Here is a 14,902-nt window from a genome sequence, read left to right on the forward strand (position 1 = left end):
AAATTCATATGGAAATGGAAGGGATCAGAATAGCCAAAGCAATCTTGAAAAAGAAAGAAGTTGGAAAAATCATGCTTCCTGATTCCTAAATTTATTACAAGGCTATAATAATCAAGACTGCATGGTACTGGCATAAGGACAGACATCTAGACCAATGCAATAGCACTGATATTCCAAAAATAAACCTTTACATTTATCGTCAATTTATTTTTAACAAGGCTGTCAAAACTACTCAATGAGAGAAAAAATAGTTTTCTTCAACAAATGTTGCTAGGACAACTGGATATCCATAGCAAAAAATGAAGATGGACTCCTTTCTCACATCATATATGAAAGATTAACTAAAAATGGATCAAAGACCTAAATTTAAAAGCTAAAACTATGAAACGTAGAAGAAAACAGAGGTGTAAATTTCATTACCTTAGATTAGGTAATAGTTTCTTAGTTATGACACCAAAAGCACAAGCAACCAAAAGAAAAAATAGGTAAGTTGGACTTCATCAAAATTTAAAACTTTTGGAAAAAAATTAAAAACTTTGGTGCTTCAAAGGGCAGTATCAAGAAAGTGTAAAGAAAACCCACAGAATGGGAAAAAATATTTGTGAATCATCTATCTGATAAAAATCTACTGTACAGATTTTATAAAGAACTCTTACAACCCAACAATAAAAAGACAAATAATCCAATTAAAAAATAGGCAATGGGCTGGAAATCAAAAACTCTATAACAAAAATGAAGAATGGTTTTGATGGGCTCAGCTGTATACTAGATGTGGCAAAAGAAATAATCAGTGAGCTTGAAGATATGTCAATAGAAACTCCCCAAACCGAAATACAAAGAGAAAAAAGAATAAAAAAATAGAACACAATATCCAAGAACTGTGGGACAATTATAAAAGGTGTAACACTGGCTCTTGCCATTCTCGCCATGTGACTGCCTGCAATGCCATGGGACTCTGAAGAGTTCCCACCAAGGCCCTCACCAGACACATTCCCTAGACCTTGGACTTCCCAGCCTCCAAAACTGTAAGAAATAAATTCTGCTTCTTTATAAATTTTTTAAAAAGAAGGAGGAGGAGAGAAAGGAAAAAAAAATGGAAATAATAATGGTTGAGAATTTTCCAAAATTAATGACAGACAACAGTCTATAGATCCAGGAAGCTCAGAGAACGGCAAGAAGGATAACTACTAAAAACAAAAAAAGCACAACATGTAGGTATATCATATACAAAGTAGAAGAAATAAAAAAGACAAAGAAAAATCTTGAAAGAAGCCAGGGTGGGGGGGGGCTTACTTATGGTGGAACTAAGATTAGAATTACCTTGGGCTTCTTATCAGAAGCCATGCGAGCAAGGAGAGAGTGGAGTGAAATATTTAAAGCACTGAAAAAAAAAACTTCCACCAACACAGAACTCTGAATCCAGTGAAATTATCCTTCAAAAATGAAGGAAAATAAAGTCTTTCTTAGACATATAAAACCTGAGGGAATTTTCACCAGCAGACCTGCCCTACAAGAAATGTTAATAGTTATCAGAGAAAAGGAAAACGATGTAAGTTACAAACTTGGACATACACAGAGTATTGAAGAAGGAACAAATGAATGCAAAATAAAAATTAACTTTTTTGTTCTGAATGAATCTAATAATTGTTCAAACTAATAACAGTAACAATGCATTAGGTAATTATAGCATTTGGATAAGTGAAATGAGCAATAGCAATGTTATAACTGATGTCAGGGAGGAATTGGGAACACTGTAATAGGGTACTTGCCCACCCACAAAGCAGCATAGTGTTATTGAAAGTGGACTTGGATTCATTGTAAATGTATACTGCAAACTCTAGGGCAACCACGAAAAATGTTTTTAAAAGAAGTGTAACTGATACGCTGAGAGAAGAGAAATAAAAGAATCATATAAAATGTTCAATTAAACCCAGAGAAAGCAAAAAAAGAGAGGAAATTTAAAAAGAAACAAAGTTCCCAGGTTTGCAACCTGTTTAGAAAATTAAAAGAAAGAAAAAAAAAAAACAAACAAAGAACCAACTTAACAAGTAGAAAACACTTACAAACGTGGTAGATATTAATCCAACTATATCAATAATTACTGTAAATATCTATGAATGGTCTAACCATACCAATTAAAAGACAGACTGTCAGAATGGATAAAAAACAAGACTCAACTATTTGTTGTCTACATGAAACCTATCTTAAATATAGGCACAGATAAGCTGGGCCAGCCTATGGCTCACTTGGGAGAGTGCGGTGCTGATAACACCAAGGCCACAGGTTCAGATCCCTGTATAGGAATGGCCGGTTAGCTCACTTGGGAGAGCGTGGTGCTGACACCACCAAGTCAAGGGTTAAGATCCCCTTAACAGTCTTCTTTTGAAATAAATAAATAAATAATAAATAAATAAATACATACATACATACATACATACATACACACACACACACACAGATAAGTTAAAAGTAAGGGGATGGAGAAAGATAAACCATGCTAACATTAATAAAAGGAAAGCTGGAGTAACTATATTAATTTCAGACAAAGTAGGCTTCAGAAAAAGGAAAATTTTCAGAGATAAAGAAGGTCATCACATAATGATAAAGGGGTCAAGTCTCCAAGACAACATAACAATCCTTAACATATATGTACCTAATAACAGCATGCAAAATATGAGACAAAAACTGAAAGAAATGCCAGGAGAAATCAATAATCTCCTACCATAGTTGGACTTCAACAACCCTCCATCAGGCAGAAAATCAAAAAGGATATAGTTGACCTGGATGACATCATCAATCAATACATATTATTCTCTAATACTAATACTATTATTAGATCTAATACATATGGACCTAATACATATTATTCTCAAGCTCACATGGAACATTCACTAAGATAGACCACATTCTGGGCCACAAAGCCCACTTTAGCAAGTTTAAAAGAATAGAAATTATACAAAGTATGTCCTCAGACCACAATGGAATTAACCTAGAAACCAATTAACAGAAAGATAGGTGGAAATCCAAAAATATTTGGAGATTAAATAACCCATTTCTAAATAACATATGGGTAGAAGAAGTTAAGAGAAATTTTAAAATATTTTGAACTAAACAAAATTGAAAATATAACTATCAAAATTTGTGGGATGTGGCAAAAGAAGGGCTTAGGGGGAAATTTATAGCACTGAATGCCTATTTAGAAAAGAAGAAAGCTCTATAATCAATAATCTAAGCTTTTACCTTAGAAAAAGAAAGAAGAGCAATCTAAGCCTAAAGCAAGCAGAAGAAAAGAAATAATAAAAACGAGAGCAGAAATCACTGAAATTGGAAACAGGAAATCAATAGAGAAAATTAACAAAACCAAAAGATGGTTCTTTGAAAAGATCTATAAAATTGATATACTCTAACCAGGCTAATCAAGAAAAAAATAAATAAAAAACACAATTTACTAATATCAGAAATATAAGAGAGGTCATTATTACTGATCCCATAGACATTAAAAGGATAATAAAGGAATATTATGAACAACTCTATGACCAAAAATTTGATCACTTAGATTAAATGGATCATTCCTTGAAAGATACACTACTAAATCTCACTTAAGAAGAAAAAGATATGCTCAATAAACCATCTATTAAATAAACCAAGTTAATAATTTAAAGAATGGGCAAAGTCTCTGAATAGACATTTTTCTAGAGAAGATATATAGATGGCCAGTAAGCACATGAAAAGATGGTCAACATCATTAGTCATCAGGGGAACTAAAAATCAAATACACAATGAGAAATGTCTCCACATCTGTTAGGATGGCATAACCGAAAGGACAGAGAATAATAAGTGTTGACGAGAGTATGAAGAAATTGGAACCTTCATGCACTGCTGGTGGAATGTAAAATGGTACAGCCACTTTGGAAAACAGTTTGGCAGCTTCTCAAAAGTTAAACACAGTATTACCATATGACCCAGCAATTCTACTCCTAGGTGGAAGAGAATTAAAAACATTAAAAACATATGTCCACAAAAAAACTTGTATACAAATTTTCATAGCAGCATTAATCATAATAAACAAATGAACTAAATGAATGAATAAATAAAATATACTATATCCATACAATATATTATCTGGCAAGAAAAAGGAATTATGTACTGATACATACTACAACATAGACAAATCTTGAGACCATTATGCTAAAGGAAAGAAGCTAGTCACAAAAGGCCACATATTGTTTGATTCTTTGTCGATCTAGTAAAAACCACTGACTTGCACACTTTGTGTGCAGTATGTGAATTATATTTCAATAAGGCTGTAAACTAACTAAATGAATTACGGACATAAGTGAACTTTTTAGGGTGATGAAAATGTTCTAAAACTATTGTGATGTATAACTTTATAAATTTGCTAAAAATGATTAAGTTGTACACTTACAATAGGTAAATTTTATCATATTTTAAGTCTCAATAAAGCTGTTTTTAAAAAATATTTAAAACAAAGAGAGAGAGAAAAAGAAACACAGAAGAGGTAGGACATCTGAAAAGCAAATATGTGCTGACTGGTTAGCTCAGTTGGTTAGAGTGTGGTGCTGATAACACCAAGGTCCAGGGTTCAATGCCTGTACCAGCTGGCTGCCAAAAAAACCCAAAAAACAAAACAAAAAACCATAAAGGAGAATAATTATATGAACATCTCAATTAACGCAGGAAAAGCATTTTGACATAGTTTAATATCCATTCATGATAAACTCATAAACTCAAAAAAGAAGTGAATTTCTAATAATGGGTATCTCCAGCAAACTTACTACAAACATCATACTTAATGACAAAATGTTTAAGGGTTTTTCCCCCTTAGACTAGGAACATGCTACTACTCTACTCATCGTACTAAAGATCTCAGGCAGCAGAGTAAGGCAAGATAAAGAAATAAAAGACAAGATTGGAAAGGATAAAATAAAAGCTTCAATTGCAGATGATATGATATTCTCAGATGATTGTACACATATACAAAAAAATCTAAAGGTAAATTATTAAAATATCAGAGCAATATAAATATAAGAGCAGGAGCAGTGTGAAGAAGGGGCAAGAACGATCCCTAGACTGACCAAAGCCCGCATGCTGCTGCATCCCCATGTCCGGCACTGACAGTGCCATCACCACCATACCCAAGAGAAAGGCTGAAGGAGATGCTAATGGAGATAAAGCCAAGGTGAAGGATGAACCAAAGTTTAGCAAGACTGTCTACTAAACCTGCTACTCGAAAGCCAGAGCCCAAGCCTAAAAAGGCCCCTGAAAAGAAGGGAAAGAGGAAAGATTAAAAAAAAAAAAAAAAGAAGGGAGAGAAGGCACCCAAAGGGAAAAAAGGAAAAGCTGACGCTGGCAAGGATGGGAATAACCCTGCAGAAAATGGAGATGTCAAAACAGACCAGGCACAGAAAGCTGAAGGTGCTAGAGATATCAAGTGAAGTTTGTGCATTTTTGATAACTGTGTAATTCTGGTGACTGTACAGTTTGAAATACTACTTTTTATCAAGTTTTATAAAATACAGAATTTTGTTTCACTTTTTATTAAAGCTATGTTGTTGTTTTGGGGGGAAGGGGCATATGTCACTAACAGAATGTCTCCAAAGCTGGATTGATGTGGGGAAAAGACCTTTCCTTTCTAGTTTTGAGAGAACTCCTCTTGGCTCCCAGAAGGAAGGATTCCCTGACACTGCTAAAAATAGCCACTCTGGCGCAAATGCCTTGTGGTGGGAAAAAACTAAAATTTGTTTTTATGTTCTCTTCTCCCTCTCCACCTTCAGCACAGACCTAATTCCCTTAAGCTCAGAGACTTGTTGGGACCTGACCCTCAAAAATTGGATACCATTATGTCAGGCAGACTGGACTTTCCAGTGATGCCACTGAGATGGCAGCTCTCAAAGGAGCAGCAATTCCTTTCCCATATTGTGGATCTTCATATTAATTCTGCCATTTTCATTTCATTTCCTGTAAGTCAGGGTTGGCTTGTGAAAAGTTGTTAAACAACATTCTAAATGTGAAATGTCAACTGTCACTCTAAATTTTCCCTGTTTAGAGCATCAAATGAAGACTTCATTGGGTTTTATAGCAGCTTTCTGATTTTGGTAGTCCATTGAAGAACGGAGTTTGAAAGTTGCTGTATACTGTTAACAACTGTCTGCCCACATCCTACCTGAAATACCATGGTTGTTTGTGAAAAGTATCTCCAATAAAGCTGGATACAGTTTGCCTTGGAGAAAAAAGTAATTAATAAATAAATAGGAATATAAAAAGAATCAACCTACTTCTCACATTACAGTTACAGTTTTAAAAAGCAGTTTTAAAAATACTATTTACAATACCATAAAAAAATCCCAAGGGGTAAATCTGACAAAATTATGCAAGTCTGCTACATAGAAAACTGTAAGATATTAAGACATTGTCAACAGAAATTAAGGAAGACCAAACCAAAGAGGAGCAGAGAGAGGAAGGGACAGAAGGAGAGAGAATGACTGTATCGAGGTTAAATAGACTGAATGCGATCCCAGTCAAAATTCTGTTGCAAAAATATACAAACCCATTCTAAAATGTATATGGAAATGGTAAAGGGTCAAGAAGAGCCAAGGCAATCCTGACTATAACTAAGAAGGAAAACATACTCCTATTCCATATACTCTAGCCAAAATCAACACAGATAAAGTTACAGAAAATAAGACAATGTGACACAGGTCTCAGCACAAGGGTAAACAGACAGATCAGCAGAATAGAATAGACATGAAACAGAACCATGTATATATACATACTCAACTTATAACAAAGATGGTACTACAGAGCTGCAGGCAGGGGACAGGGAAGACTTTTCAATAAATAATGATGGGTCAAACTGGGTTTGTGTATGAAAAACCTAACAACACACCCAAAAATCAATTCCAAGTAGAATGCATATCATATCTAAGTGTAAAAGGCAAATCAATAAAGCATCTAGAAGATACACGGAATATCTTCATGAACTTAGAGAAGGCAAAATCTTTACATGAGATCCAAAAAACACTAACCGTAAAGGAAAACAGTGATACAATGAGTCATATTAAAATTAAGCACCTACATTCATCAAAAATCTTTTTAGAGATTAAAAAGGCAACTCACAGAATGGGAGAAAATATTTGCAAAACATCACTACAAAGGGCTCATATCCAGAACATGTAAAGAACTTCAAAAAAGAACTGCCAATCAAGTTATTAAAAAAAAAAAAAAATGACAACAGAAAACTGTGCAAAAGATTTGAACAGTCGGGCCGGCCCGTGGCTCACTCGGGAGGGTGTGATGCTGATAACACCAAGGCCGCGGGTTCAGATCCCATATAGGGATGGCTGGTTGGCTCACTGGGTGAGCGTGGTGCTGACAACACCAAGCCAAGGGTTAAGATCTCCTTACCGGTCACCTTTAAAAAAAAAAAAAAAGATTTGAACAGACAGTTCATAAAAGGGGATGTCCAAATGACCAGTAAATTTCTGAAAAGGTGTTTAACCTCATCAGTCATCAGGAAAAGACAAAGTAAAATCATAATGATACACCACTATATATCTGAGAGAAAAGGTAAAATTAAAAAGACTGACATGGGTTAGCAAAAACACAGAACAAAAGCACTACATACACTGATGGTGGAAGTGTAAATTAATACAATCACTTGGGAACCTCTTTAGTAATAACTACTGATGCTATGTGTATTCTATAACCCAGAAATTCTACTTCTAAGTATATAGCCCTGAAAATTATGCAAATATGTACTGAAGACATGTACAAGAATGTACATATCAGCATTATTTTAAACTGGAATGATCCCAAATATTCCTCAAAAGTAGAACGAATTAATTGTGGTCTGTTAATACAATAGAACACTATACCACAATGAAAATGAACAAACCAACATCACGGATGTTAGTTCACCATCATGGATGAATCTAACAATGTTGATTGAAAGACTGTAGTTGCTTAAACACAATGAACATTACCACAGAAAATAACTTCCAACCTAGAATTCTAAATCCACTAAACTAAATATCAGAATAAAAGACATTTTCAGATATGAAAGCTTAAAAAGAAAAAGTTATCTCCTATGTACTCTTTCTTGGGAGGCTACTACAGAATACGTTCCAAGAAAAGGGATGAAAGAGAATTCAGGAAACAGGGTCTAAAACATGAGAAAAACTAAATGCTCTGGATTTGCTGAATTCCCAAGAATTCAACTGTATAGTAGACCTAGAAAGTTACCAGTCCAAATTGGAGCAAGAGGATGGAGGGCTTCAAGGCGGATTTCTTCTAAAAAACAACAACAACAACAACAACAACAAAAACGGGGGTGGAGGAGATCCCTAAAAGAAAAAAAAAAGAGGAGCTTTAGAATTTTGGAACAAATTCTAAGTATATAGAATGCAAAACAAATTTTATAGGTATACACTACTGTTTTATGCTATTGAAAAAAGCCAGACTAAAAAGGCAACATATGATATATATACATACATGTATGTGCATGGTATGATTCCATTTACATGACAGTCTGGAAATGGGCAAAAGAACAGGACAGAAAAGAGAAGAGTGGCTGCCTGGGGGCATCGGAAGGGACTGCCTAGTATGAGGGAATTTTCTATTTCCTAACTACAGTGGTGATCGCACAACTGTATGTGTTTGTCAAAACTCATAGAACTATACAATAAAAAGGGTGAATTTTAATGTATATAAAAACATATGTAAACTCAACAAAAAAAGAAGAGGATTGCGTTTAATGTTAAGAAAAACAAAAAAAAAACAAAATAAATATAATTGTTGTACACTATAAGGCTTTGCTACAAACAATAATCATAGCATTATCATAATGTAAACACTTAACACCAACAGCCAAAACTGTGATATAACTACATTGAGAGAATGGCGGCGACGAATAAGGTGGCATACGGGGCTGTGCATTAAATTCTAATCTTTCACAGGAGGAAGAAAACAGGTAACACCTAAACTTGAAAAGTCAGGAAATAGCTTTATAAGCATTTACCTAGACATACTGGCCCTCTTGTTTCCTAGACCCTTCTCTTGCAAAAGAAAGAGCTGCAGTATGGACCCTGGATGCCTCCGGAGCACGGAGCTTGGAGGTGTGGAGTGGGGCAAGGCACTCCTGCGTTTTTGTCAGAAGCTTCATGATACCCACTGATCCAATCACAGTCCAAATATGCAGTTTCACAAGGGATTTCTTTTACCACCTCCACATGGTTTTGCGAAGCATTTACTCTCATTTAAAAATAATCATTTGGATTTTGTTTTCCTTGCCAACAGCTGAACACTGTGATGAAAGAACCACCATGCAGTTATCTTCACAGCTGAATTACTGGCAGGTGTCGTATGGGTTTTTCTCTTAGAGTGCTTGTGGTTTGACAGTTTACAGCAGGGACGATCTCTTACATCATGCTCCCTAAGCTGTCAGCCTGTTTACTGAATGTGACATTTCTAGACATTTATAGTTTTCATTGATTTATTTTGTTTTTACTGCTTTTCTTTTTAGGTAAAGGCTGGATTCCATAAAGAAAATGTACTGTATATTTTATTTGTCTGTTTAATCCTAAGTGTAAGATATCTAATGCCCCAAAATATACTAAATGCAAGTAAACAGACATCTTAAAGGATAATTAATGAAAATTAAATACCTTGTTAGGTTATTCAAACAACAAATGATAACCACTAAATATCTGTGCCCACTTTAACAGGGTTTGTGTTGTTTCAATATAATTAGGAGTGAATTTCAGAGCCTGTGATACAAAAACTTCCTGTTGAAATGGATGTTATTTACATACTTATGAGAATTTATCCTATCCAGGGGTTTTTCAGTATCAGATTACCCTTGACAGGCAAGGAAAGATTTGACTTAAATCCCTAGTTTCACAAATGCTAATGCTTTCAATGAGACTAAAACAAGTAGTGAGCATTGAAATTTTTTTTTTAAAGTGAGTCAATCTAAAGAAAAATTATGAAGTAAATAAGATGCAAGTTAATTTAGATATGCCAGTAATCATAAAGGAAGCTATAACTGGCATGTGGAATACAGAAAGGGCATCCTATAACCCAGCCTGTCACCAGACTGCCACACTGAAGGGTATCTAGGAATAGTTGGTCTCAACCTGTATTGTGAGCCCATGACTGCCCTGGAGCTCAACGTTTACTCAGTTTTCCTTTCCCTCAGCTCCTAGTGATCATGCAGGGCCTTGTACGCTCATAGTAAGGAATCTGGATTTGATTCTAACTGCAATCGGATGCAGTTGGAGAGTTTAAGCCAGGGATTAATAAGATCTGATTTGCTTTAAGGATCAAATATGCTGATGAATGTGAAAGGACCTGGTAAACTCTAGAGCATCAAACCAGCATATTTTATTACCTTGACAGAGGGCAGAATGAAATGGAGGAAAGAAAATAAGGCAAATTAAAATCCAAGTAGGACAGACCTATTCTAAATCATGTGGCCAGTAGTCTTCTCCCAGGCTTCCCTTATGTCCCTTTTAGGGAAATGGGGAAGACTTGGGGAAGATCAGGTTTGGTGGAAAAGGAATCAGAATGCTGGTTTTCAACACATTAAGTTTGAGATGCCCATTAGACATCTAAGTGAAAATACTAAGAAGACAGTTGAGTATACCTACCCACCTGGAACTAAAGGGAGAAATCCAGAATGGAAATATAGATTTAAGATCCATCAGAATATAGAGTATTTATTAATAACAACACATGCTAACCTTTACAGCATGTTTACTGTGTTTCAGCACAATTTTAAGTGCTTTATATGTATAAACTCATCTGGTCTTCACCCCAATCAACCAACCTCCTAACCAGGAGGTTAGGATCTCTGATTACTCCTACCTTACAAATGAAGAAATTGAGGCATAAAGAGATTAAGTAACCTGCCTAAAGACACATAGCAAGTATGCACCAGAGCCAGGTTTCAAACCCAGGCAATAGACTCTGGAACTCTTTAAAGCCATGGGACTGCTTGGGGACTGAGTACAGAGACAGGACTAAGGATGTGGTATTTTAATTGAAACCATTTCTTGGGTCCTGAGTATCAAGTGCCTGGCATGAGTTCATGCTCTGCAGATACAAAGAAAAATAAGACATAGTCCCCTCAAGAAGCCCAGTCTAATAGCTACTAGCTAAGTAAAACTATTACACATCTATTATGTGCCATACTGGTTAAGCTTTTTAGACATATTATTTCACTTAATTCTCCTAACAGCCCTATGAGGTAGATGTTATCATCACCACTTCAGAAATAAAGAAACTGGGCCGAGCCTGTGGCGCACTCGGGAGAGTGCGGCACTGGGAGCGCAGCGACGCTCCCGCCACGGGTTCGGATCCTATATAGGAATGGCCGGTGCACTCACTGGCTGAGTGCCGGTCACGAAAAAGACAAAAAAAAAAAAAAAAAAAAGAAATAAAGAAACTGAAGTTCATAGAAGTTAAGTAACTTAACCTAGGTCACTTAGGTAGTAAGTGACAGAACTAGGATTCAATTCAGGTCCATCTTCCTCCAAAATTTGGTCTTTCCAAGAAAATTCTGTCAAATGTTACAAGAACCTGGAGGACATTATGCTAAGTAAAATAAGCCAGTCACAAAAAGACAAATACTGTATGATTCCACTCATATGAGGATATCTAAAGTAGTCAAGAGTGTGGTGCTGATAACACCAAGGCCACGGGTTCGGATCCCTATATAGGGATGGCTGGTTAGCTCACTTGGAAGAGCGTGGTGCTGACAACACCAAGTCAAGGGTTAAGATCCCCTTACCAGTCATCTTTTTAAATAAATAAATAAATAAATTAAATAAAGTAGTCAAACTCAGAAACAGAAAGTAGAAGAGTTGTTACAAGGGCCTGGGGGAGTGGGGGGAATGGGGAATTGTTGGTCAATGGCTACAGAGTTTCAGATCTGCAAGATGAAAAAGCTACGGAAATTTGTTTCACAACAATGTAAATACGATCATCCTCAGTATCTTCAGGGTCCCCTGAATATACTAAATCTGCAGATGCTTAAGTCCCTTATATAAAATGGCATAGTACAGTATACTTAACACTACTGAACTGTAAACTTATAAATGGTTAAGAGGTTAAGTTTTATGTTACATACATATTTTTACCATAATTTAAAAATTTTTTTGATTTTTACTTACTGTGCTATGGAAATATGCATGAGAAAATAATTTATTCTGCAGGGTGGGAGAGCGGAGAAGAAGGGCATGGCAAGGAATAAATCAAAGAAAGTTACTAAGAAAACATCTGAAAGATAAAGGCCCCACTTATCCTCACTATAGTTCCGACCAGGGGTCCCTATCTCAACCTCTGAAAATGCCTGTCTACAACTATCAGTTACCACAATAACCAGCTTAAACCAGGCTCAAGAATATTCCATGCCCTTCTATCTGATGAACTTCTCTAGTCTCCCATTCTAAGTCATTCAGCACTGGAAACAAATTAAGTTTCCTAAACTGTCTCATTCACCATGCTAAAGAACTTCTGGGTCTCCGTATTGCTCTCAGAACATAGATGATCAGGATGGGTATTTAGGAACATATTACCTAAACTTTCTGAGCCTCAGTTTCCTCATCCATGTTAAGAAATGAGTCTTGGTACCTAACTCAAAAGATTGAGAATTAAATAAAGACATTTTATACCCTGCGAGATGCTTGATCCAAGGCATGCACTCACTGAAGGTTAGTTAGTCCCCTTTCTGCCTGTCCCTACATATCCAGCTCAGTAAGGTATTTTGGCTTAAAGAAGGACAGAGCAAATATTTCCAGAATTCCTAAGGCAGATAGAGAGGAACTCAAAGGGGGAAAAGGTTGCTCATCTGTTGTTGGATGATGTCCAGGAAAATATTGCTCACCTAGAATACCTCCTTCGTCTGCAACCCTCCACACACACAGATCACCTAGCCTTTATTCTCTCCTTTTAGTTATATGAGTAAGTAATATTCAAAAGGTTCAAAATTAAGTTTAAATTTAAGTTATACTGTGAAAAGTCTACTCCCGTTCTCTCCTCCATTTACCCATTTCCCACCCCACTCCCACCAATTACTTTATTAGTTTCCTGGATATTCTTCAAAACTTTCTTTATGCAACAGCTGTCTTTAAACTAAGCTAAAGTTTTACAGGTGTGTTTGCAAAGTAAGTTCTGGGAACATGGGTTGGGGAAGTGAGGAAACTAGGTCTCGTTCATTCTGCTTTACTCTAAAGCAGTGTCCTTCACTCATTCAAAAAGTATATATTAATCATATATCGGGCACCTTTTATAAGCCAGTGATTAATATAGGCCATACATAAAGTACATTAACTGATTACCTTCAGCCCTCACTGTGCATCAGAAATGCATTAAACCTTTACACAGTTGTCTTTGATCTTCATAACAACCTTAAAAGGTAAGTTACTAATTCTCATCTTCACATTACATAAAGGAAACAGGCATAGAAAGGTAACCTGCCCAAGCAAAAAAGAGAGAGCAGGGCTTTGAACCCGGGCCTGACTCCAGAGCCGTCGCTCTTAACCATGACGCTCTACACTGGCAAAACAGATACAGTCTGCACCGTTGGAGCGCAGCCTAATGTAGGAGGCAGGCGAGAAAAGGGCAGACAACAAAGAAATGTGTAATTACAGACTAAAAAAGTAATGCGAACAAAACGACTTCGGAGCTGTGACAGAATAACAATGGGCACCTACTTTAGAATGGGGGAGGGAAGAATGTCCAGGAAAGGCCTCTGAGAAAATGACACGATACGCTTGGGAACCTCATGGGGGCTGCAATGATGACCCCCTCCTAATTCACAGGGGAGAAACTCGAGGCCTGTAGAGACTAAAGCAAACTCGCCAGGGTCCCCCAGACGTGCAGACGTGGCGCAGAGAAGGGAGGATCCAGAAACTAGGCCCAGGGCTCGTACACGCCATCAATACCCACAGCAACGCAGCCCCACTCGGCCCCTAAGCATGGGCCTCAAGCCGGCCGCTGCCCACGGCCCCGTGCGGCTGGACAGCGTCATTGCAGCCCACAGGGAGACGCTGCGGCCAGCCAAGAGGGGTCTAGCCCGTTCGGCAACGGCCTGGAAAGGCCTCTTCCCCGGCCCCCAGCCAGCTCCTGCCTGGTCCGCCCCGCCCCTCCGGGCCGACCTCATACCTGCACAGCCCGGACCAGGCCCCGACCGGTCAGCTGGCCCTGCCGCAGCTGCAGCAGAATGTTACCGGGCCGCGGCCGGCCGCCCCATCCGCCCCAAGCCGCCACTGTTGCTGCCGACCGTCTCCCTCGGCCGGCACCAGACCCAGCTGCCGCTGGCGCCGCCGCCATGTCGCCTTCTGCACCAAACAGGAAGCAAGCGGCCCCGGCCGGGGCCGCGGAGAATTCTACGGGACGGCGGAGGAGTCTCCGCAGCGCCCCCAGAGGGACGATGGAAGAGGTGCAAGCCGCGTGGCAGTAGACGCGCGCGCCGCAGGGGCTGCTGGGAAATGTAGTCTTGCTCCGAGGAGCGGCAGGTGGGAAAGAGATGCGGCGTTTCCTGCCCCGCCTGTTTTTCCAGCCTCTCGGTCCAGCATTTCGGCGAAGTCCCTCGAGGTCGACTACAAATACCTGCGTGCTCACTCTCCCATTTCTCGCTTAATTGGGGAGGATGCAACCAACTGGCCAGGAAAAATCCTGGGCTCCAGGCCAGGAGTCTGATTCCTGCCTGCTTCTCTCTGGTAGTGCAGGACTAGCCCTGGACCTCGACCTAGTCACCGCACTCTGCCCTTGCGCCTCAATTTCCTCGTCGGTTCGTTCAATCTATAGTTCCTGGGAGCCTGATCAGTCAGTCAATAGTTCCTAGGGGCCGGCTCTGCGCCTGGCACCGAACTGGTCGCTG

At 38.2% G+C, this 14,902-nt stretch overlaps 1 protein-coding gene and 1 pseudogene across 2 annotated transcripts in view; one reads left to right on the plus strand and one right to left on the minus strand.

Annotated features, from left to right (window-relative positions):
• Window positions 1–14,406, minus strand: part of TRPC4AP (transient receptor potential cation channel subfamily C member 4 associated protein) — a 68,248-nt gene extending 53,842 nt beyond the window's left edge. For both annotated transcript variants that reach the window (XM_063090239.1, XM_063090230.1), the window contains exon 1: window positions 14,185–14,406. In XM_063090239.1, coding sequence (XP_062946309.1) covers window positions 14,185–14,352 — 168 coding nt within the window. In that variant the 5' untranslated portion in view covers window positions 14,353–14,406. The remainder of the gene's footprint in view (window positions 1–14,184) is intronic.
• On the plus strand, window positions 5,123–5,456 carry LOC134384824 (non-histone chromosomal protein HMG-17-like; annotated as a pseudogene).
• Window positions 14,407–14,902: the final 496 nt, after the last annotated feature.

This window comes from Cynocephalus volans, chromosome 1, assembly GCF_027409185.1.
Source record: "Cynocephalus volans isolate mCynVol1 chromosome 1, mCynVol1.pri, whole genome shotgun sequence".
Lineage (NCBI taxonomy): Eukaryota > Metazoa > Chordata > Mammalia > Dermoptera > Cynocephalidae > Cynocephalus > Cynocephalus volans.